At 37.0% G+C, this 24,784-nt stretch overlaps 1 protein-coding gene across 1 annotated transcript in view; it reads right to left on the bottom strand.

Moving 5' to 3' along the window:
* GABBR2 (gamma-aminobutyric acid type B receptor subunit 2) overlaps positions 1 to 24,468 on the bottom strand; it is a 355,481-nt gene extending 331,013 nt beyond the window's left edge. Inside the window, exons 1-3 of the mRNA XM_053941075.1 lie at positions 24,398 to 24,468; positions 23,605 to 23,719; positions 20,370 to 20,507 (exon numbers count right to left, since the gene is read on the bottom strand). Coding sequence (XP_053797050.1) covers positions 20,370 to 20,507; positions 23,605 to 23,719; positions 24,398 to 24,468 — 324 coding nt within the window. The remainder of the gene's footprint in view (positions 1 to 20,369; positions 20,508 to 23,604; positions 23,720 to 24,397) is intronic.
* Positions 24,469 to 24,784: the final 316 nt, after the last annotated feature.

Below are 24,784 nucleotides of genomic sequence, written 5' to 3'. Positions count from 1 at the left end.
CCTCTAGACTACACTCAAAAATTAGGACAGTAATTCGATTTCTTCGCTGTGGATTTCTGACCAAAAAAAAAAAAAAATCTATCAAATTATTAAAATATCTAAGCAAAGAATTTATTAATCCTGGTTGTTCTTTTTTTTCTTTTGCAATTACTTTATCTTGTGTACAATAAACTCTTAATAGCCACTACAATGCAATCTTCATGCAATTTCCAGAAGAATAATTTCCTTCTAATACTTTTTCCTCAATTTAAGCCAATAAGTAACTTTGTCCATTATCCAAGGAAGGCTTTCTGATTTTTTTGTAAAATGTCATTTTCTATGTTTTCATACTATAATGATAACACTTCAGTGTTCCTGTAAGAATGTTTGTGTTCAGATAACTTGTAGATGAGACTGGACTGGATAATTTTGAGGATCTGGAGTGACCTGCTGAAGTACAGCCCTAGATTACATTTTCTTTAACCTACAGTTTAGTTTTAGAAAAATATTTGCTCTTGACCTGCTAGCAAGGTAGAATTGAATGATAGCTTCTGTAAACTGTTATATTAAATATATCTGCTGTTAAAAATGTATATCTTATTTCTAGCCTTATTTCCACTGATTTTAAAGCTTCCATCTAAAATTATTCCTAATATGGAAGAGGTCAAAAGTTTTTGCATAGTTCAGATGACAAAATTTCACCATCATACGTGTGAGGGTTTGAACAGAATTCTTGGACTACCTCATTATTAGGAGACCTTTTTACTGCATTTTAGCGATTTGCATAGCTGTTCTGTAAAAATTGTGGATATGGCTACCAGGACTAGACACAGAATTCCTCCTAAAAATGCCCCTATATGCTTATCCATCCAAGAATCTTGCTATTAATCCAATTACCTACCAAGACTGTTTTGTTTGGTTTCTTTTTTTTTAAGGAACACTGCTTTCTAGAAGAGAAATGTTGCAGAAGAGAGAAATACAAAATCTATGCAGACATGCTGTTCTCTTACTAATCGAGAGCACTCTCTGCTAGTGACTTGGTTTTGTTACTTATAATTACCTAACCTCTGCAAGGCAAATATTATTTAGAAACTAACTCAGTTTATAACTGTATGGGTTTTTCCTCAACAGAAACTATAAATTCCAAGCAAGAGGAGTTTGACAGGAGGTAATTTTTCCTAAATCCATATGCGTCATTTTTCTCTTACTGTCTGCTTGGTGTAAGTCAAAAATCTATATCATGTGTTCCATTTTGTGGGACTGACTTTAGCCTGTATCAACTCAAACTTTTCTTTACAGCCTTTTAACAGTGTTAGCTCCCTTCTAGTTCCTTTGATGTTCTTTGGTGGTCCAACATGACAACATTCATGACAAACATTCACAAGGTTCTTTGATCAGTTTGTCAGAAAATTAAACAGAGATTTATTTAAAACAACTTGTTCTAAAATACCTAACCATCATTCTTACAGGTTAGTGCAGAAAAACTTATAGCATTTTTGTTGTCATCCATTTCCACAAAATAGAAAGTAAAAGAATATTAAAGAAACACTTCTGTTTACATACTGTTATTTAAAATACTATTTCCTCATAACACTTAACTGATATCATCACCAGATTTCGTTAGTTTCTGATTTACCTAAACATGCCTTATTGCTCTTCTCCTTTGTCTTCCTAGAATATCAGAATATTTTTGGTGGGGAGGGACTTCCAGAGGTTACCTAGAACAAACCTTTTCCCAGAGTAGGTCTAATCACATCAGACTGCTCAAGATCTTGTTATGTTGCAAATGTTCCTACCTTCTGATTTTAATCAATTGTTATCACTTTCTCCTTTTTAACTTTGTTTTAATTAAATTTCACCCAGTATGCCCATTAGTTTTCCATTTGTTTGGGTTTTACAATCATGACAGCTTTGGGTGTCTGGATATGGAGCAATATTGTTAAACAACTCAAATTATAAACTGTGCTAATTTAAACATAAGTCTCTACGTTCAAGTCCTTTTTCTTTGTTCCTGTTGTTCAGGAAGTTGCTATTTCTACCATATTTAATGCAGACTGAAATCCTCTATCGTGTATCTTCATTTCCCCTATATATATAATAGCTATATCCGGAGTTCTACATTTTGTTTTCTACCATGATCTGATAGTTTTCTGCAAACATCAGGCAGTAACTTCATACTGATCACATGCTTCATACTTCTCTAAGCTGACAATAATCCCTCAAATACTCATTTTCTTTCAAGAGGTCACTGACATTGCAACAAGAAATGCTATTTTTGAGTACTTCCTCTTGAGTTTTGCCCACTTTATCTTTCTTAAAAAGACTATGACTGTAGAATTTAACACTCCAATCATGTCAGTCTTTCCAGCAGGATTAACTAACCTATAAAATTTATGTTTATAGATGAGGAATTATAGTTATTTTCATCTGAAACTCAAGTGAAACCAAATAAAGAATGTTTGGGCCCCATGCAAAATATAATTTTGCTTTAAAATAGGTACACTTTCTTCCCAATATTCCTCTTCTATTTTCAGTGCAGTGATCTTCTGACCATTTTTGATGTACCTCCCCTTGAGTTCCCATCTTGCTTTAGTGGGGAGGAAGCCATACAATTTATTCAGTCTCTGCCCAGGACAGAAGGAAGGCACTGTTCCAATACATTATTCCTGTACATTTCCAGCTGTTCTTATTTTTGGCTTTTGGGCTTGACAAGATTTTTTTGAAAGGTTTTTTACATTTTACTGACTGTCATATTTTTTGATTGTTGGAGCTGCTTGGTAAATTACAATGAGACCCAAGAACTTTGCCTTTAGAACAGTAGTTTTAACAGTTTAGTATCCACTAAACATGATTATGGCAAGACAGAGCACCTGGCAAAGAACTATTCTATTATCTAGAAATACATGAAGCTAAAATGAAGTTTCAATACTCTGGCAATTGCTAAGAATGCCAGGACTTTCAGAATTATAACGTGTGAGAGATAAACCATCTTCAGTCTTTTACACCTAATAGGAACCACCATGGTTCAGCAATTTCAGAATCACAGAAAAACAAATAGTCCAACTCCCCGCTCAAAGAAGGTCAATGAATATTGCTTGTGCTTTTAAGAATTTGGTGCTTTAGAAATGCATATTTATGTATCAAGTAATATATACCTCAATATTCAGAGGGTATAGCACTTTGTTTCATTGTTATTGCTTTAAAAGCCTGAAGGAGGATTTGGAAAAAAAAAAAAAAAACAACCAAACAAAAACAAACCAGTAACAATAAGTGCATACTGAAATAAACAGGATTAAAATAAAATCTGCTCATCATTTTTAGTTGATAAGTGAACCTACAGAGATTTCAATCTTTCAGTGGAATTTCACTGCTATTACTTCATGTTTTTTAGTCTACAGTAAAAAAAAAAAAAAAATCAAAATAAAGACTGTAGGTTACATTCACGAAATCACAGAATAGCTGAGGTAGGAAGGCAACATGGCAACATAGGCAACATGGCAACATAACCTAGTCTCACCTCCCTGCTCAAACCAAGATCTACTTGTGCATGTCGCTCAAGGCTCTGTCCAGTCACATTTGTGACTGCCTCCAGGAATGGACTTTCTACAATTTCTTTAGGTTTGGTCACCCCTATAATGACATGAATTTCCTGCATTTCAGTTTGTGCGCATTTCCACCTGTCCTGTCACTGGACACCACTGACAGAAGTCCAGCTTTGCCTTCTTCACTTCCTCCACCAGGCGTTTATACACATTGGCATGATTCTCCGAAACCTTCTCCTCTCCAGGCTAAAGAGTCTCAGCTTCCTCAGCCTCTCTTCATATGGCAGACACTCCAATCAATTAACCTTCTCTGAGGGCCTCAAATACGAACATGCCCACATCTCTCTTGTACCAAGGAGTCCAGATCTGGACACCATTCCAGATGTGTCTAGAAGAGGGGAAGGATCAACCCCCCTCAGACTCAGCCTGCTGGTTACAGTCTGCCCAAAACAGTGAGGCCAAGGGTACCAAGTATCTCCAAGGATGAGGACTCCACAACCATCCCTGGGGAATCTGCTTCAGTGTTTGACCACCCTCACACTAAACAAAATTTTTCTGCCTTTCTACTCAGAAGATCCTGTGCTCTAATGTTAAAGCATTCCAACAAGGAAACATGTTTATACTAAAACCAGAGAAAGTACCTAAAATGGGAGCTCATTTACGCAGTGCAAATAGAGGTTCCATTTTTATGGCTCTGGGTAATTCAAGTATATTTCTAAAGAAAAATTAAACGTGGGGTCAAATAGAGTTAAGACATCACTGTATAATGTTTATAAGTTCCAAAGTTACTAAGGTATGTCTCCTTGAGAGTGAAACTTTTCAAAATTGGTTTATGCAGAAAATGATTAAGAATTTACATCTTCATCCAAGGAAAAGTTACATAGACTAATAAAATCATAGAATTATAAATACTGACAGATGAGGGATTTTAATTTTGAGCAATGTAATCAAATCATGCCTATTCTAATGAAAACTTCAATATTTTCAGCTCTGAATGTCCTATCACACTTTCATAGTGCAGAATTTTATACTTTGTATGATCAAAATAAAAATGGAGATACTGCTATAAGAAAATAATTCTAGAGGTTCATAATTATTTAGGCATAATTAAAGTAGTGCATAATTATAGTAAGATCTAGGAATCACCACACACAGACAAATCTCTTTAAAATGAAAATAATTAGTCTTTCAATTTGCTTGAAGAAACCTTAAAAATATTAAAATTAGATTAATTTTTATTAATGTCTGTGTTTTGAAAAAAAATATAAAGCATGTATTTCTAGATTGGGTACAGAATCAAAAGAGATAAAGATCTCTTTAGAAAAAAATGGTATCTCTAGAGTACTTTCATATATTATGTTGTGATTCCTGATTCTCTTAGGCTCAGATTTTGGTAAAATAAGGAAGACATGATCTATGTGTTGAAGTGATGGAGAACCACTAGTGATTCTTGGGATCTGTTCTGGAAAAACTTGCTATGAAATTCTGAAAATTGAATGTAATCAATATCTAAATTATATAATATTCTTCCCCTTTAAGGACTTTTCAAAACTTATCCAACATTTCAAAGAAAAGCTAAAGATTTCTCATACTACCTGAAAAACCCATTCTAGTCATTTGTTCCTGTAAGACAGATAATTTGAGTATCCTACCCTGAACTGACTCCAAAGAACAGACAGTATTCTTACATGGACATAAGTTCAGACATACCAAATGCCACATTCTAAATTTCATAAAAATTAAAGCTGACAAGATCAGTCATACACTCTTTAAGCAGGATCAGAGATGGATTGTTCCTCTACGCATATACAGAATGTTTGAACATGACCTCTAAGCTACCATCAATAAGCCAGCTATTTTTTGTTCCTGTCCTTACTCTATGTTTGTGTTGTACAAGGTAACTTCAGGTAGTGTAGTGAATACAAACTCAGCTATAGGTGAAATTAATTTTCCCAGTACCTACAAGATAAACACTGCAGAACTCAACCTGTGGGAGCTGGTTCCCAGAAGAGCACCTTGAACTTGTGCACATTTAGCTTCCTTATAACATGAACTGGGAACTATGGTGGTGCAGAAAACAAACACTAACCAGGGCATATTTAGCACATTTGGAATCCTTGGGGTAATTGGGAGTACCAAATCCTTGCTCTGAAAAGACCAGTCACATCATTCAAGGCAGGAGATCCCTACACCTATCCATGCAGACCACAGGCTGAAGTAGAGCACTGATACTTGTCCTGCCAAAGCAGCTGTCTATAGTTCATTATTTTTGTCTAGATACATTGGCTGCCAGAATGTAGGAGCCCTCATATTTTAAAGTCAATGTCTTTTCCAGAAGGAAGGAAACAGATCACAGAACCCCAGAATAAGTGGAGTTAGAAGGGACCCCCAAGGATAACCAAGTTCAACTCTTGGCCCTGCACAGCACCATCCCCAAGAATCACATCACCTGTCTGAGATTCTTGTCCAAGTCATCCTCAGGCTGATGCACTGACACTGGTTTTATCATCACCCTAAGTTCAGGGTGCCAACTACACCTTCTCCTACCTCATGTCAGTGGTGCCCCACTGCACAGCAAAACATTGAAAAGGTTTGTGTGACCAGAAAAACAGAGCATGTGAGGGACAGTGGGTCCATAGCTCGCTGGTTATGGCACTCTGAGGTGATTTTGACTGTCTTAGGAGAGAAAAGCAAACCTTCAAATTTCTGGGAAACTGTTCTGGCTGTTTTATTTTCACAGTAAAACACCAGCAACCTCTTTACTGTCTTATCTGCTGGAACCAACTTAAAAGACAACCAGAGCATTGTGTTAAGGCCTATTTCTGCAACTAAGTGGCAATAACCTGCATCGACTACAGCAAGCCTAAATAAAAGGCACAAAAGCAAATTCATACATATCCAGCACCTGGAGCTATCTGAGAAAAAAAGGCAACTGCCTTATACATTTAGGCAATCCTAAAATCAGGCAAAATCTCCATTAAAGTGTTTGGGTTTTTTTCTAATTGGTGTGTTGGTCTTCAGTGTCTAGTACTGGCTTAAAACCTCAGTAGAGGCATACAACTTCCTCTCTACTGAGCCCATAAAGTTGTTATTACAGCTCTGAAGAGATTTCTCCAGATGACAATTAGACTGCAGAGCAGGAAAAAGGATTTGGTTAATAACTTTTCATTTTGTTCATTACAGCCACTTCCACAGAAGTCAATTGTGATGTTAAAATTAGAACTGCATTTTTATATATGGTGATTCAACATAGTGAGCAGTTGCAGTATGATGAAAGAGAGACATGGCTTCAGAAATACCTGGCAAACACATACTCTGGGAACATCAGTGCTTTTTCAGAACAATGGAATACAAAGTTAGCCTCTTAAGCTCACTGTACAGCACAAAGGGAGAGTTAAGTGCCTCAGGATGTGATTCAAACACATCAGGCATGCTAGGCATGGGGGTGCTTAGAGCTAGAGCAATGAGCCATTCCAAGTTGAGCATCTGAAATCCCACCCTCTGCAGGGCTTAAGCTGCAGGTTTCATAACTCCATGCTCTTGGGACCAAATCATGCTCTGAAAATGTGTACGCTTCATTCTTTTACACTCTTCCATTTTCAGGTAAATTCGTAAGGTGGGTATGCATATTATTCCATTTAAATATTGTTTAGAGCACCCGAAGATAAGTGGAAATCCATCCATTCTCTTCAGTGACCCAGGTACTCACACAGAGCTTGTCTTTGTATCACCAAAGAAGAAGCTGAGACAGTACCACTTCCAATTCCTAGAAATTAATTTCACGAGTGTAAGCACTGAGCCATGACCATCGGAGACAGCTCACTGCACCTTTGATGTTTTGTAGCAAGACAGAATTGCCTTCCTCAAAGGCCAAAAGCAAAGGAGGTACAAAACCAGAAATTGTAACATTGGCCACAATAATCTTGATGACTATTCAGAAAAGTGACATTTGTTTTGATCCCGCTGCTGATTTTTTTTTATTTTTTTTTTCATAATAACTGTAGAAATTGCAGTCAAAACTCCAGGGAAACTCACAAGCATTATCACCTGGGATGACACCCCTCCCAACAGAATCCAGCATGGCATAGTGGTGGCTGACTACCAAGCAGAGATGCAGAATGAGAGACATTTATACTCTGAAGCAGTGTAGGATCAAGGGCAAAGTCTGATAGTAAGTTTATGAGATACTGGGCCTTGAGGTGTCCTCGTATAGAGGGGTTACCAAAACCCATTTCATACATGGACAAGTCTGAAGCTCTATAGAATTCAAATGATGCACATTTCATTATTCATCTAGGGAGCGGAGGCAATAATATTACCCTTGCTTTCTGAAAGCATACCTCTTCTAAATGGAGCTTTTGGGGAAAACATTCAGGTAGGATTTATGTAGTCTCTGGACAGGCAGCTAAGACTTCCAAAGTAGCACTCTCAATCACTTATTCCCAGTAAACATTAACTCTAAGATTTACTGCCCAGCAACCTCTTCCCTTTACAACTATGCTAAAAATGTCATATTCTGTGTGAATTCATTTGTGACTGGAGGCATAAGCTATCTTTCCAAGGTGATTATAATACTATAATAGTCTGCCTGTAAAACAGTAGAGTATTGGGCAACAACATTTAAGATTTCATTTTCCCTGTCCATGTAACTACTTACACCATTGAACTAACTATGAGACTCCCCTCTGTTGGTTCATCTGCGTTAATAAATGTGGACTTCTGGACATAAAAATAAATGCCTGTTGTTCAAACAAGCAGTGTGCAAGCCATGACTAATTGGCAAAGTGCTGCCTTTAAGCCCTCCTATCACTGCTTGTGGCAATAGGAAATAGAAAAGTTAAGAATGAGGCTAACGGAAAGAGCAAAGCAAAGAATTATTTGTAAAAAGATTACTCAGTTTTGTTGTCTTCTGTTTCAATTCTTTAATTAAAAGTAAAACAAAAACAAACCAGCAGCTTACGTACATACCTTTTTTTAAAGCGACATTAAGTTGCAGAATTCTAGATCTCTTATTATGATCTAACAATTGGACAGTGAATAGGAAACAAGTCAAGCCAGTGCAAGCACACTTGTTACAAGAAAGATCTGTATTATAATTGAAGATATGCCTCCTGCCACGTTGAGTACAGTCTATGTATAAGAGGACTCTATGATTATTATGGTTGCAAAAACTGTAGCTTGAGGTCTCAATCAATAAAGGTGAGTAGTCAGGCAGTGAAACTCAGGGCCCCATAGTTGCATCATTCTGCCCTTTGCTCTAACAAAGGAAAAAGATAAGAAACCATTATCTTCATTTCCTTGCTTCCTCCCAAGCTAAAACCAGCATAAAGACAGATTTTATCATGCTGTCATACAGACCTCCAAAAGCAAAGACAAAATCACATCGGTCCCAAGAGTTTTCACAACAACAACTCAAAGAACTCATAATCAACATTAATGTTAATTACATTACGCATTAGCAGATTTTGCAGCTGCAACTTTACTAAATTTTAATAGTTAAGACATGAAAATTTGAAGAGACAGAATGAAATTTGCTAGGTAAAAATTACATCTTAAACTTCTGTCTCTATAGACAAATTTCTTCCAGGCTGGACTGATTACAGTCCCTAATCTATAAAATTCTGGATTCCTGCATCAAGATCCAGAAATAACATACAGGATTTTTCTATAAAAGTAAACTCCTTGTTCTGGCCCTTCCTTCACTTTTAGATTTGCAAATCAAATTATTTTTTAACTTCTCACAAGCAAGCAGAACAAAACAAAATAGGTAAAAGACTGGAGAGTAGAAAATCACAAGAAGAAAATTACAAAGCAGACTGCTTATGAAGCACCCACTTAAACATGTTAACCATAATTCTGAATGAGAATGCATCCTGATGCAATGTAAGAGAATGCATTTATCTGAAACATGCCAGTGCTCACAAGCAATATACTGAGCCATAAAAGAGACTGAGGACAGTTTTGTATAATTCTAAATAGATATATGTGTATGCATACATATACAGGTAGGTACATAACCTTGCTATTTAATTTTCATAGTCAGTAAGAGCTAAACAAAATACTGATCATCTCTACTGCTTGCTCAGTCACTCTGCTTTTCTCAGTAGCATTCTGAGCTTTGAAAAAAGAAGCAGCTAAAATTTGCTTACCAAACAAATTTTTGGAATGCTTGTTTAAATTAAATGAGAGACATGAGGAAAATGATCATGTTAGCAGAAATATGTCTTTATAGAAAAAAGCCCCATTATTAGCAAGGATACATGTATGTGCCACTTTCCCAGAAGTGATCTTGTACTTGCAGCTACAGATACTCCCAAACAGATTAGTGGATCCAATTTGTGAGTTTATTTGGAATCATGGAATGGTTTAGTTTGGAATGGACCTTAAGGACCACCTAGTTCCAAACCCACTGTCTCAGGCAGGGACACCTTTTACTAGACCAGGCTGTTCAGAGCCTCCCTCCAACCTGGCCTTGAACATTTCCAGGTGTGGGGCAACCAAAAGTTCTCTGGGCAACCTGCTCCAGCATCTCACCACCTTCACAGTAAAGAATTTATTCCTAATAATCAATCTAAACCTATCCTCTTTCAATCTAAAGTTGTTATCCCTTGGCTTATCTCTCCATGCTCCTGTAAAATGTCCCTCTCCAGCTTTCTTGTAAGCTCTCTTTAGGTACTGGAAGGCTTTTATAAGGCCCTGGAGCCATCCCTTCTCCAGGCTGAACAACTCCAGCTATTCCAGCCTGTCATCACAGGAGAGATGCTCCAGACCCCTGACCATCTTCATGCCCTCCACGGGAAAAATGCAGAAAAGCATCCAGCTTTCAATTGGCAGTTGTAGACTATTTCAGATCCAGACTGTCATCACTCTTCTACAAGCTTTTCAAAATGGCTGTGAAGAAGGACTTTCTTGCCTTTTTTTAACGGAACAAATTAACTCTTGATTTATGTCAGGAAGACAGTGCTTAAAATGAATACAAAATTGTAGCTCCCAAGCACCTCATGCAATATTTTAGACTGCTGGAGACCTGCCATTCTCCAGTCAGAGGCATACTTATTCCCTTATCTGAATACTGAAGGACTTAGACAAACCTTCCAGAAGCTGTGCCACTAATCTTTTTACTTTCAGAAAGCAAACTGACATAATGAATCCACATCCTGATACACACTGTGCACTCACAGTAGCTTAATTATAAATAATTATAGAATTTTCCTAGCTTAGTGTTGCATCATAACACAAACAAAGCTCATAGTGGTTATATTGCCAATCCTGCTGTAGTTTATTAATCAGACTGTCAGGAACTATCTACTGGATAACAAAGTCTCAGGGACTTCTGCAAGGTAAGGGAACACGGGGACTACACTTCACTGGAGAAATGCCGCCCTTTACTTTGAGAATTAGAAGAAGGTGTTATGGCTTAACACAGAGTTCAGAAATTTCAAGCTACACATCTCCTAAAAATGAATGAAATCAAGGCAAAAAAATGAAATCAAACTAAATCTGGATTTTCAACTACAGTTCAGAATTAAAATCCAGAGAACCAAGAAGAGATTCTGAAAGACTGGAGATGTGCAACTATGGAACTATTTTATAGTGCAAAAATAAGTTTAGACTCAGTTACTTAAGCTATCTATAGCAGTAAGTTTTAAATGTGATGAGAAGGAAAGAGAAATGACATCACAGGTCAATGCTTAAGAGTTGTGGAATACATTCCTCTTCTCAGTGTAATCCTAGGGCCAAACCAAGCTTCTTATTCCAACTACAAATTGTTTCAGTCACAATTTTGAATGCAAGGCTGCTTTTCCAACGGAGTCTGGAAGTTCTTAAGCTACACTGATCATTTCTGTTCTCTCTGATACTGAGATTCAAGTTTTTTTATGTGTGATAACTAAGGCTACAGAATATAAATGTGCTTCCAAAGCACTTCATGTTTAATTAAAAAATAACTATCACTTGTTAAATTTGCCTTATATTTGTTTCAAAACTTAACTGATGCCTGGAGAAAGCATGTAGCAAGATCTGCAAGTCCCCAGGAACTGTTCTAGGTTCATCAAGTACAGGGAATACCAAAAATTAAAACACTTGTCATCCATATAGGTTTCAATCCTAGATGAACCACATACCAAGAACCCCACAGTGAATTTTAGAGCAGCTTCTATTATGAGAGAATTTGTACCTTAGCATTTGCTTTTCTATAGCACAATTAAAATTTTTCTGGTTTTAAAGGCCAATAAATATTTTATTCAAATTTCAAAATTTAATGGCAATGATTATTCTTTTTCCAATTTCTTAGTGCATTGGTTTGTTCTTCAATTTATGCCAAGGAGCTGTTGATGCCAAATTTGTATGAATTAATCTATTCCTCAAAATAAGTAATTAAGTAACTGCTGCCAAACACCATTCAGGGAAAAACAGGTTAATTTACCACATGAAAATGCTTTCTTTGTTCTGTAATAGAACAGTGACATGAAGAAAAACATTCAAATGAGAGAGAATGAAATGAAGAAGTGAATTTAAGGCTGTGGGAGCCATAATACAAAGCAACAAAATTTATCACATCAATTTTGCCTTGACTTAGCTGTCAAGTTGTATTTGTTAGTTGTTAGTTATTATTAGTTGTTGTTGCATTTGCCTTCTTACTGTGGACAGGTCTGTGTGTTTCCAAGGAAAATAGCAGCTATGGCAGAGGGTGCCACTCCACATAAGGCCACTCAAGCCAGGCTGGCCAAAGGGACTGGAGAGAAAACAACCCCAGGGCTTTCCAAGCAGGCTGTTGAGAAACAGGCCAGCAAGTTGGTTTTGTAAAGCACAGTCAGTACTATTTGTTTAAGGAACAAATCACAGTAGTCACTCTGACAAGTAGCACACCAAAATAACCAATTTCAACTTTGCAGAAATCTTAGGTGTAGTGAAAATAATCAGAAGAACCACATTTGGGGATTTGGTGGTAAAAGAAGCTTGAAACTGATTTCCTAGAACATTTAAAATATTGCAATAGTTAGAGAAATACAATATTATAGTCTGAACATTTTGGAATAAATTAATAATGATTGCCAAAAATTAAATGATTTTCAGTAAAATTATATTAGTTTAAATCAATATAACCTTTAAAGCAGAAAAACCATAAACAGATGGACAGCTAACTAGCATCTGATCTCCCTGAGATAGCCTGCAATGAGAAAGAAACAAGATTTGAGTCAAGCATAGGGGAAAATGGAAGAGACAGCTCAAAATTCAGTGCTGCAATTGCTGAGAAACTATAAAAATGCTCCCACTAAGCAACGGGAGATTCTAGACAAGTTTTTGGGTCACAGAGTAATGAAACCAATGGGATTAATGAATCAAAATGTGATTCTTTGGGCTGGTGTAACTGGGAATAAATCAAATATTATCATTAATGGGGCATTAGTGTCACGCAGCTACATCCCCACAAATTTTATCACATTTCCCAGAAAAAGTCAAGTGAAAACACAATGCTAGACCAAAATTTAGCAGCACTTTTGTCCAGTGGGTTAGACCATTAAAAAACCCAGACATCTGACAAGGTACTAGAAAATGTGTCATAAAAATAATCTCAAATCTGAAAAATAAATGGGTGTATCTCACAGTCACCCTTATTCACCATAAAGAAGATGCTGAACTACAAGTGATTTTACAAAGAAGCAAGTCTTACATCTGCCTATCATATCAGGACAGGGAAGAGGAGCGAAGGAAGAGATGGGAACCAAAATTGCCTGTCTACCTCCCCTCCTATAACCCCTCCAGAAAAGCCAGCAGCAAATAGCAGCATGAGGAAACACTGAGGGATACCTTTGTAGCAGGGAAGGAAGCTCTGCATGAGCTGCAAGGTGCAATACTTAAGCGTTTTGGTAAGTAAGATTCTACCTGCCAAGTCTGTCCTAGCTGTGGGGCTGCAAAAGCCACATGAGAAAAGACTTCAGGCCTACTTAATAGAAATGAACACAACGGGAAAGAAAAAAGAACAACTGAAAAACAACAAAAAAAACCCAGCAATAAAAGCAGTGAGACAATAAAAAATTACATGGAGGAGAAAAAATCCCCAAATACCAAAGTACACAGCTATTATTTATTCTAATTATAAATTAACCTGGACATTTTAAACACCTTACAATAACATGCATTAGCATAATAACACAAGGCTTTGTATTTGAAAAAAAAAAACACATCAATGCTTATGTATTACACTGTGTTTTTTGGATATTTTTAATGTATTTTATTTTTGTTCAAGAGACCATTCAGGTTCAGACAGAGGGAATATCTGATTTGTTCAGAATTAATGGTTTCCCAAGCATAAATTATACTGCAAGGCAAAGTGACACCCTTGCCTTTTCAGTATGTTTCTTTTCCTGAAACCATCATTCATTCATTTAATATTATTGATCCAACATAAAACAAAAGTGAATGAATATGTGCAAACAGCTAAGAAGAAGAAAAATAATTAAAAAATTGTTTGTTCTTTTTCTTCCAGAACATGCAAATCATGTTAGAATAAATATACAAGTTCAGTCTTGAACTGCTTTGACCTAACTCTAAAGCTGTATTAAAATACCTTTATTCACACTTTATGTAGTGAACTGAACCTTAGACATTAGATCAAAGGCAAAAACTAGACTATATATTGTAGTTTTGATGTTTTCTGCAGGACAAACAAGATGAAAAAGAACAGCTAACCATATTTAAATAAAAGTGAACACTGGATAGAAGACAGTTTTAAATTGATGGAAAGACTGATTCTGCCATAGAATCAATGTCATACATTTAGGCAGAAGGTGAAAAGAGGAGAAAAGAAGGTCCTACTATATCTTGCAGTGCATTAAATTTAAGATATGCATTTCTTGTCATACCTCAGCCTGGAAATTTTCTGACATTTGCAATTTTAACTTTGTGGATCATGTTTCTGCTCTTAACAGCAAAGTGATGCAAATGTCTCCCTTGGGGTACAACTGCAATGATGCACTGGGACTCAGCATCCCTGTGAAAGGACCTTTGTCACTAAAGTAATTATTTTGCCCTAGACCAATCTTGCCTGCTGTACTGCCACATCCATTTCTCTAAGCTGAGAGGTGAACATACAACTGCTTCCAAGTCTCCTCTACCTTGTGCACGTATACATCCATCCACACACTGAGACACACAGCCTAATTAGCAGGTATGGCACTGATCATCTGTTTCAACTCCCCATGCATCTTCTCCTCCAGCAGCAACTGCAAATTTTCAGGAGGGTTCATCAGTAATGGCAGGGCTCCTGCTGGCAACTTGTATCAGGGGGAGGATTTGCAGAACTAAAAGGTCTGTCTCCCTCCAAATTCACCACAGCTTCTCTCAAATGAGGAAAAACTTCAAATGAAATTCTGCCTGAAGGTCAGACCTACTCTGCTTTTCTCCTGCTCCTGGACATTCCTACAGAGAAGTAAGCAAAACTTCCTTATGTGCTCAGCTAACTCCTGAAAGCAGGACCAGAATGCCTTCAGGTTTGCGCCTTATATAATAAGACCTCAAGAGGTATCTTCCCCTCCTGCACTTTGTCTATTAAAAGCACAACACAAATACAGAAAATCTATAAAATCCTTCCAATCCCAGGAGAAAAAAAAATAGGAAGAAGAAGAATAAAAGGAGATTACAATAGTGAATTATGGGCCAAAAAACCAAAGATTCTAGTCTGTTGGTGCATCGGGTCATATTCCAGTGGGAAAAAGGCCTCTTCAAGAGGGACTGCCTGCATCACATAGATAGAAGTAGCTAATCTTCTTAGCCAAAGACTAGTTTAAATGTCCTTTTCATTACTCAGACTAATAATACATGAAAATTGTGCAGTGAAGGCAAAAGTAGCACAAACTCACTGTACTGGAGCAAACATAATGAAGAAGGCGAAAAAGAAAATAAACCACCACATTCTTTTATCAAACGCTTACGTATCCATGCTGGAGCTCCAGGTAACAAGTATAAAGATTTAGAAAATGCAGATATTAACAAAAAGAAATTTGATTCAGTGGGCAGTATAGAAATCTCTGTGATGACCTGCAGTACTTTCATGTTAAACCACATCATTTTAAGCTGAACATAGCTGTGAAATTCTGTGTTAACAATAATTTTGATGAGTAACAGACGCCTAATAAAGCCCAGTTTCTTACAGATACACGTGTCCTAGGCTTCTACAAACACACAGCTCCTACTTCATACCATTCTGGGTTTCACCCTTCCTCAGTGTTTCCTCAAGTTTTTTTCTGCTGTTTTTTTTAACAATCTTCTTGATCCAGTCTCGATCCCCTTTCCATAAACAGCAGCTGGACATGTAGGACAACACAGCACAGCTGACCCTAAGATCTCTGTGCTCATATTGCAGCCTCCTCTTCATTCATATGGATCTCTGCCCACAGAAGCTCATTTTCACAGAAATGTATAGACACTAACAATCTTTGGGAAATCCCTTGTTAAAACTGAGTTGCGATTGGCCAGTGGTCAGAAATTCCTAGGAGGAACTGACAGTGCAATCACATCAGCCTTGTTTCAGAAGGAAAGAAAAAGCTAAACATCACTGATTTTCTTGAACACCAGCAGCCTTCCTTTTCAGTAATTCAGAGATGGGATATTGAATACCTATGAATCCCTGGGACAATAAAACAAATCTCAGGGTAAGCTCTTTAATATCCAATCACATAAAAACCAGGAATTTTCCCTTTCCAACTCCCCTTTCTAACACAGGAACTCATCAATATGCCCAAGAGTGAGCAGTAATACATCATGATTAGGGTACCTATAATTTTGTTAGAAAACTTTCCAACATGAGATGCTGAATCCAAAATAAGGTTCCTCAGTTTTGAATGCCATTACGATCTAATCACTGTATTGCCTGAAGGAGTTACTTGCCTAGAAGCCAGCAGTTATGACTAGATTACATAAAATATGTAGAAACAGAGGATATTCTGAGGGAGCACAAACATTTATACTTTGTTTCTGGCAGAAGCTTATTTCCAGAGTTAAATGAAATTGTAAATGAAGCAGGCTATAAGAGAACATCAATGGTACAGTGGCTGAAAAAGATGAATCTCCAAAAATTGAGAAGGAGTTCCACAGGTTATGATTATGTCATGTTCCACAGACATAAGCAGTGTGGTTAAAATCCTCATGCTGATTAAATGCTTATGCTAACAAAACTATTAGGAAAAGTGAGAGATGACAATGAAAAATGGGAGAAGCAGCAATCTATATAAAATAAATCCTTTTGCCACTGTAAGAAATTCACATGGCGATAACAGTTGATGGATATACTGAAATAGAAGAGAAAGACTGAATAGCTAACTATCTCCTCCATTTCACACTAACTGGATATAGCAGGAATGCTTTGATGTACACAATAAAAATACAGAACTTGTCTTTTGCAAGCTATTAAGAGATACTATTAATGATTCTTCTTCACTTTTTAATTGCCTTGAATATACACTGAAAGAGAATGGGGATAAGATTAATATGAAAGAATTTGACATTGAGGTATTCCCCCTACAGAACAGCAACTGCCCAGTATTATGCCTTTAAGGCCCACTCTCAAAGGCACAGGATATTATTGGCACTTTTAAACTAAAACACCGAAAGTTCAAACTGAATTCACTCCACCACCTGGAGATCAAAGACACACATGCAAACTCCAACTCCATATTCAGACTGTCACTCAACAAAGGACTGCTGACACACAGAGATTACCCATGGAGAGGCTTTTCATTTGAGAGGCTAAGGAATGGGTGCCTGAATTTGTCCTGCTAAGAATATCTGTTCAAAAAACATTTTCCAAGTTGTGTCACCTAGCATACCTCAGTGAAAGTCCTTCAGGATGACATAAGACTTTGCAGACTAAAACAACTTGCTCCTTGCACAGATATAAAATGCTCCATTAAAAAATAATTAATTTTATTACAGTAAGAGATAATTAAATCAGCCAGCAGTTGAAGGCAGCTAATTGAGAACATAAATTCCCTTTCTACTGTTGATGAAAACTAAATCAGAATTTGTAAAGATGGAGAAGGGAAAGTACCAGTTTTTTGATATGACATGGAAATAAGACATGTCACCTTCAGACTGAGACTTTTCTCAACCTCTCTAATCCTCTCTATTTCACATTGTTGCAGGCTGTCAGTGACCTGATTTAGCTAGTTACATAAAAAAGACACTATCATTATCAAAAGCATACAGTAAGGAGAGTAGAGACTGAAGAAACCTTGCAAGAATCTATTTCCTTCCCCTCCCTCATCACTACTGTAACTACCTGAGTAGAAAATGCAATATGAAAATTTCCAGCACATTTATACTCTTAGCATTTTGTTTCACTGTTTGGTTTTGTCAACTTCTTATTTTAGAGAATAAAGAAGAGGGAGAAAAGAAAACATCATCCAAACAGAGGAAAAGTAGTCACCCAGTAACTTGGAAATCAGGGCTAAAAGGCTTTCAGAATGGTTTTGCAGTCAGCAAGCCTCATATTGTATTTGCTCAGGAAAGTAATTTTTCCTTTAGTTGTTATATCGTGTTCTTCTTTCATCCCTATTTTTCCCAAGACTATCAGTACCATCCTGCATTTCTCTTGCATGTAAAAGAGTCATCACTTTGCTGAACCTCATGACACCTGTATAAATCAAATCAAATCAAATCAAATCAAATGTTCCTGCTAGGGTTAAGAGCTTTGTTTTCATGACTGCAGGCACAAGGACAAGGGCAAAACTTTGGAGTCAGACATCCAAATGAAATTCCTATTCAATAATACAATGACAGATTAGTTTTTGTCTCTATGCTGTTTTCCCTCTTCCTGACTGCAACATGAAATGACTTCATCATCATCATGATTTCATAAAACAATTTATGTGAGTTTGGTGTGATTCCTTGAGGTGAAGTCTCAAGTTTTGAGGGAGGACAGCCTTGTATTTTATCAGGCTGAATATTATTGCTCCACTTCTGAGAACCACAGATTTTTATCTTCTCCTTCTATTCAAGCTAAGCTTTTAATCAGAGACACTTATGACAGGGGATCCTGAGGAGTGGAAGGATTTGTACTCTGTTTCCCCGCTATCTTATACACGCTACATCTGCTGATTTGCAGATACACATATTGCTGTCACTATATGACATAACACTTTCACAAAAAAATATTTAGATTATTGCCACTGTTGCTATACCATTTACTAAGCCTTGCCACACTTCCCAGCCATGCTGTTGTGGTTTTTTCATCATCCAACCAATCAAGATATAAAAACCTGACATAAAGAGATGTGTTGCCACGTGAGGATTTATCTAGTGCCCACAGGATATTAAGCCCAAGCAGTCTAGAATACCTTGGTGAACTGATATGATACATAATATTTAAGACATACTCACATTTATAATGGTTAAACACAGAGAAATAAATGCTCTCTGGTAGCCATACTTCATACTATTCTGTAATTGGACATATACATTGATAAATTCAGGAATTTAAAAGCTTTCTAATCACCCTTCCTCAGACTGAGCAACTTCATGAACAAATTGATTTCCAGATTGTATCAGGCAGAACTTGACTACAAATGAAAAGATTTTTAGCACAATGAAACCCAGGTGTTTAAAACATCTTACATCATACAGAAATTCCATGTGACAAATTAAAAAAGAAAAAAACCAGAGCTCCAGCCACATACTTCATTATAGGTCATGAACTTAGCTAATTTTAAGAGAGAGTTTTAAAAGCTAGTTTCAAGGCTTCTGTTATTTTCTCCATTCTCCCCAGAGACACACTATTATTTGGTTTCCACAGAGGAATTGTTTTTTAAATCAGAAAAAAAAAATTCCCAAAGCAGAAGGAAAAAATATCTGATCTGACAAGCATTGCAAACACATTTAACAAGCTACTTTAATTATCCTCCTAAGATTTTCCCATTTGTACTCTGATCATCATCTTCTTCACAAACTTAATTATGCCTCATTTGTTCTTGCTGCACTACTCTCAGTAAGTATTCCAGGTGGAAAAGAGGAGCCTGTTTGTAACTGTAACCTCAGGTAATTGTTTTGTATTTTTTATTTTGCTATAGAATAATTCGGAGTTTTTAAGAAAAAAAATATACAGGAGAATCTTTGGGCAATATGAATATTGAGTATAAAGCCAGGGTATTTCCACATCAGAAAAGCAAACTCAATGGCTATGTGATCAGCCATTTATCTGAAAATTTTCACTAGTCAGATGATTGAATAAATGAAGAAAATCATGCTGTTATCATCTGCATTTTAGAGATTAGTGTTAATAAATTCTGATTCCTCAGCAGAGGAAACCTTTCCACAAACTTGACCTTTGAGAAAGTCAGAAAGAAGAACAACTGGGAATAAATATGCTTCGTGAGTTAAATACTGAGACGTGAACCTAGTCACTATTTAGAATTTATGCACTTCCAGCACTTTTAAAGTGCTTAGGAATTACTGTGTTCTGACTGAGTAAATACCCTAAAGTACCATAATTTGAGGCCTGATGAGTTTCTTCTAACTTTTCGAAAGTTCTAGGTTTGCCCCCTACCATGCCTGAACTTGATTTCACCTAGGTTGCTTTTTGAGACACATTATTTTTATTTAATTAACCCACTGAGACTCATGACTGCTGCCCCAAACTCACAAGCATTTTTGAGTACAATGAAATGCCAAGCCTTAAAATCTAGCACTATATACAAGAAACTAATCTTTACACATTAACTGGCCTTCAAAACTGAAACATAAAAAATTCACAAAATTCTAAGCCTTAAAAGCATCAAAGCTAAGTTTCTATTTTGTTTTTTTTAATCCAGAGACACAAGACAGCATTAGAATGTATTCCATTCCATTCCTTACCTGAACCAAATTCCATCCCTTCAGAGATTCAGCAATGATAGAAGTAACTGTTGCACATACACCACCAAAAACCATCAGATGATTAGGTCCAAATTTTATTGCATCGTAGAAGGCTTTGAGTCCTTTTGCATTGTCACACTGGAAAAAAAAAAAAAGAGAGAGACAATATTCAATGTCACAAATAAATCAACTAAGAAATAAACTGCTGAGTAGTTGAGCAAGGAAAAAAATTCAGGGGTTTCACAGACATAAACAGAAGACCTAAACATGAAAAATTAGAGCACTCTTTTCTGGACTCCTAATGAGCCATAGTAAAAGGACAGCAAAACGCCTCATTACATTCTACAAAACCAGAATTTTGGTACCACCATTTGACAAATAGCAAAAAAGTCCAGTAACAAATGGCTGAAGAAAACATTTTCTACATTTAGAGCTACTATTTACCAAAGCAAAATTTGTAATGTAACACCGGATTGTCGGCAGGGCTTCCATAGCTGGAAGAAAGTTTGATGCTACTGATGGTCTCTGTAAAAAAAGTTCTGTCTTTAAAGAAGACTCCTAAGGAGCTGCTACTTAAAGTCCAACCTCAGTATTCTGTGCAAAAATATGTAGCAGAGAGTCTGTCATTCAGAAGGGTAGCACCAAGTCTTCAAAAGATAACAAAATATTCTTTTGAAATGCTAAGAATTAATTGTTCTGCTCTCATAGCTCACACAGCTGTGAGCAGTAGGCTGGGTTAGATGACATTCTGAGGTCCTTCCAACCTGACCTGTTCTTGGCTTCCCTGATAATTAGTTTGATCATTATTTCAGGTGTAAAGGATTTTACTGTAAACTGAGACCAGGAGTGAAAATTTAGAAAAAAAAAGGCTCATACTAGTCAGTATTGCAAAAGATAGATCAATCCTTGAATAAAGTAGTATTAATCATTCATAATAACCCTAATTCCTAAGCTTGCAACAGAATATTAATAAATTACGTGCCTGAAGGTTGAATTTGATTCCAAACCATACTGGAAGTCAGAAGTACCAACACAATATAATAGTGGCTGCCACTGCTTCACTAACAACCACTCCTTTCTCTTTTTGAAACAGAAGTTTTCTGCCCTCTTTTGCCTCCTCTGCAAAGTCTCCCTTGAATGTATTCTTTATAAGAACTATCACACACCAGCCTCCAATATTTCATTATGACTATTCAATAAAACAGTTCATTTACTATCAGCATCCACATAGTAATTGTATTGCATTCTGCAGAGAGAATAAAGATTTTGACTAAGAAGTTTGGAAGCTTATATTAATCTCCTTACTGAATTAATATACTAAAAGAAAAATTATTATATTTGCATTCTATCTGCAAGAATAGAATTATTGCTCCCACTTACTCAGAATGATACAGATATTTAATGAAAAGACTCTCTTAAATTGCATAATAAAGCCCAATGCTCTCCTTTTTAATGCAGAAAAAAACCCCCAAAACTTCTCAGTACAGCAGAGGCTCCCCTGTCAGTTTAATGTGTAGGTGACAAATTCACATTGTGAGGGAATTAAGACTGTGATCATTGGAAGAAGCAGCATTCTCCGCTCTCACTCCTTCACTCCCTGCTTAAAGACCAGTTTATTCCAAGTGCTACCAGAAGGCATAGCTACTTCTTGAATCTGAAAGCAGCCAAGGACACTAGAGCTTTAGGTATCTGCACTTAATTGCCATTTATCAAAATCTTTTCCCTCATCCACCTTATCATATGAAGCTGCAGCAGAAGAGATCACTGAATTGGTTTTCATACCAACTTTAAACCAGTTAATATAATTATTTTTCCTTTTTTATTAGGTCATATTTAAAATGTATCACTAAGTAGGAGTTTGAGAGGAATACAAGCCATATATGAAATAAAAATTATGTTAATAGTAAAATAACCATCTAAAGTTGCCACCCATGAAGGGTCATGTACATGAAAAGTTATGAATAAATAAATGATAAGGACTTATGGCATGTTACGTGAAGTAAAATTCACACTAAAACCTACCTGTACATCGCAAAACATCTGATGCATTTTTAACTGCTATTTTCCCTACAAAATGTTTCTCACTGCAGTTAATAGAAGAAATTATGGGTTGCAGTAGGTCAGCTTGCTGGGAGGTCCAGAACTGGTATAAGGTCTTTCTTTCTCATTTGATTTTTCATGGTTATGAATATACTAGCATTACAACAACCCCTTTTCAATCACACAGCAATTCTCTTGGGAAGATATGCCAAAATGTTTGCTCATCTCTCCCAAAGTGAAAGGTTCACACTGCCTAGATATATTACTCATCAATCATAAGGACCTGCAAGAACGCCTGGGCTTCTCTTCGATGTGATCCAGTTAAAAGCCTACCATGTTTTCACCTTTGTACTTTCCTTCTGACTAGTCTCCGTTCCCTCTTTTCTAGACCATCATTAGACTCTGCCTATTCCTTGAGCAAAACTGTCCCAAAAGTCTAAAGTATGTCTCAGAGATAAAGAACAAGAACTTAATACTGTTGCTGGCCACAACTGGGTAGAAATGAAAGGAAAAATGAGAAAGCAGACTTTCACATTTGTTTAATGTCACATTTCACAACATACACTGTGTATAACATTCTTCCCTGCAAGCAACAGAACAGTCTGTCACAAGCATTAAAAAATAAACATTCAGGTAATAATAATAGCCCTACGAAGCCAGACAGACAAGCAGGAGAAAAGGTTTCTTCCTGCCTCTAGTCCGAGGAATGTATCCTTAGCAAGATCCTGAAGCCCTGTGAACAACTGGATTTTTTCAGAAATCCCAGGCCACCACTGCTGCTCACAGTCTTCAATTTCCAAACCCTACATATATAACCATAAAAGAGGGCAGTGCTGTTGAAAGACAACAACCACTGAAATTCCCATCATATTGCCACCCTGAATTGTTGTCTCCAAGTAATTCCAACTAGGTCCAGGAAAAACCCTTTGCAGCAATCTACAAGACAACTCAAGTCTGCACAAAACCCAAAATCCACATTAAAAAGCAAAGGCTAGAAAGTCCTGGCCACATGTGGATGACAAGAAGCTGTCTTACTAATTGTAGCATGACTGACAGCAATGAAGGGGAAAGAATCCCTCATAAAAAGTCATGAACTTGTATTATGAAAAATATAAACTGAAGGAGCCAACACTGCTTTTACCACCAAGTTTTGATATTTTGTCTGAATTGTTATCAACATGTCTACTTCACTGACCTGAGCTGCAGCCAGCTCACTTTCAACCCATGTATAAAACCAGGCATCTGTGCTGTGTCCCTGACCTTGACTGCGCACTGAAACACTGACAACAGCTGCAATACATTTACCAAAACTAGAATTTCAAATATATGCGATTTGTCACTTATCAAAATTTTCTTCAGGAGAAGGGGCTAAGAACTGCCTACCCCAAACACATTAATTGCTGTGCTTAGTCTCAGCCAAAAGCCAGGAATAAGCAAAATATAAATAGCAAACATACATATTAATGAAACAATTACATTAAGTGTATCTCAACACACTGACTTGATAGACATTACCTGGGAAATTCACAATGAAAAATACAACCAAATCTCTAAGCAAAGGTTTGTGAAGTGTCCTGCCTTTTGCTGTGACAAAGACAGCTTAATATCACAGCTGGCATCTGATGAAGTGTGCACAGAACCACCTATTTTAATTAGGAAAAATAGCCAAATGAACCGCTGCACAAGAGACAAGTCAAAGGAATTTGTGGATTGAAGTGTGAACCTTCCTGAATCCTCTTCAGAGGAGTGGCTGACAAATAAAAACTATAATCCTCCACTGAGAAAAGGATGCGAATGCATAGAGAGGAAGAACTGCCTGAGGCATTAGGGGTGCACATGGGCAAGAAGCATTTCTGGAGAGAACAGCGCAGCAGCTGAATACACAGGAGAGACCTCCTATCTACCCAAAGGCCCTCTGCAGCTGGGAACAAGAATGTCCCATGCGAAGGCCACACATCACTGAAGTCAGGAGAAGCAGCAGGACTGACCTTGTTGGCTGCCAGGAGGGCTGTCTGGCAGACAGTGAAAGAGACACCGGAGTGTGCACTGAAATTCTCATGGCCATAAGGAAAATACACTGCAAGTCCTTGGTGCACAGAACAGAAATTCATGTGGCTCTCATACAATAAAAAGTTTTGCCAACTCCGTAACATTGACATGTTTGAGTCGTTACAGAGCTAGCACAACAGCAGATACTTGCAATTTAACTCATGTTGTTAGGGTTGCACAGCAGTGAGCATTGTAGGAATGGATACACTGCTCACATGTGTGATTATGTTTAGATTTCTAGCTGTTGGATAGCTATGCTGAACTGTTTCTCAGCAAGCTGTATTCTGGCACAACTATACTTTCTCTGAGTAAAAGTAAACATGAGG

The sequence above is a fragment of the Vidua chalybeata genome, chromosome 1 (assembly GCF_026979565.1).
Source record: "Vidua chalybeata isolate OUT-0048 chromosome 1, bVidCha1 merged haplotype, whole genome shotgun sequence".
In the NCBI taxonomy this organism is placed as follows: domain Eukaryota; kingdom Metazoa; phylum Chordata; class Aves; order Passeriformes; family Viduidae; genus Vidua; species Vidua chalybeata.
This window is presented reverse-complemented; position numbering and strand designations above follow the sequence as displayed.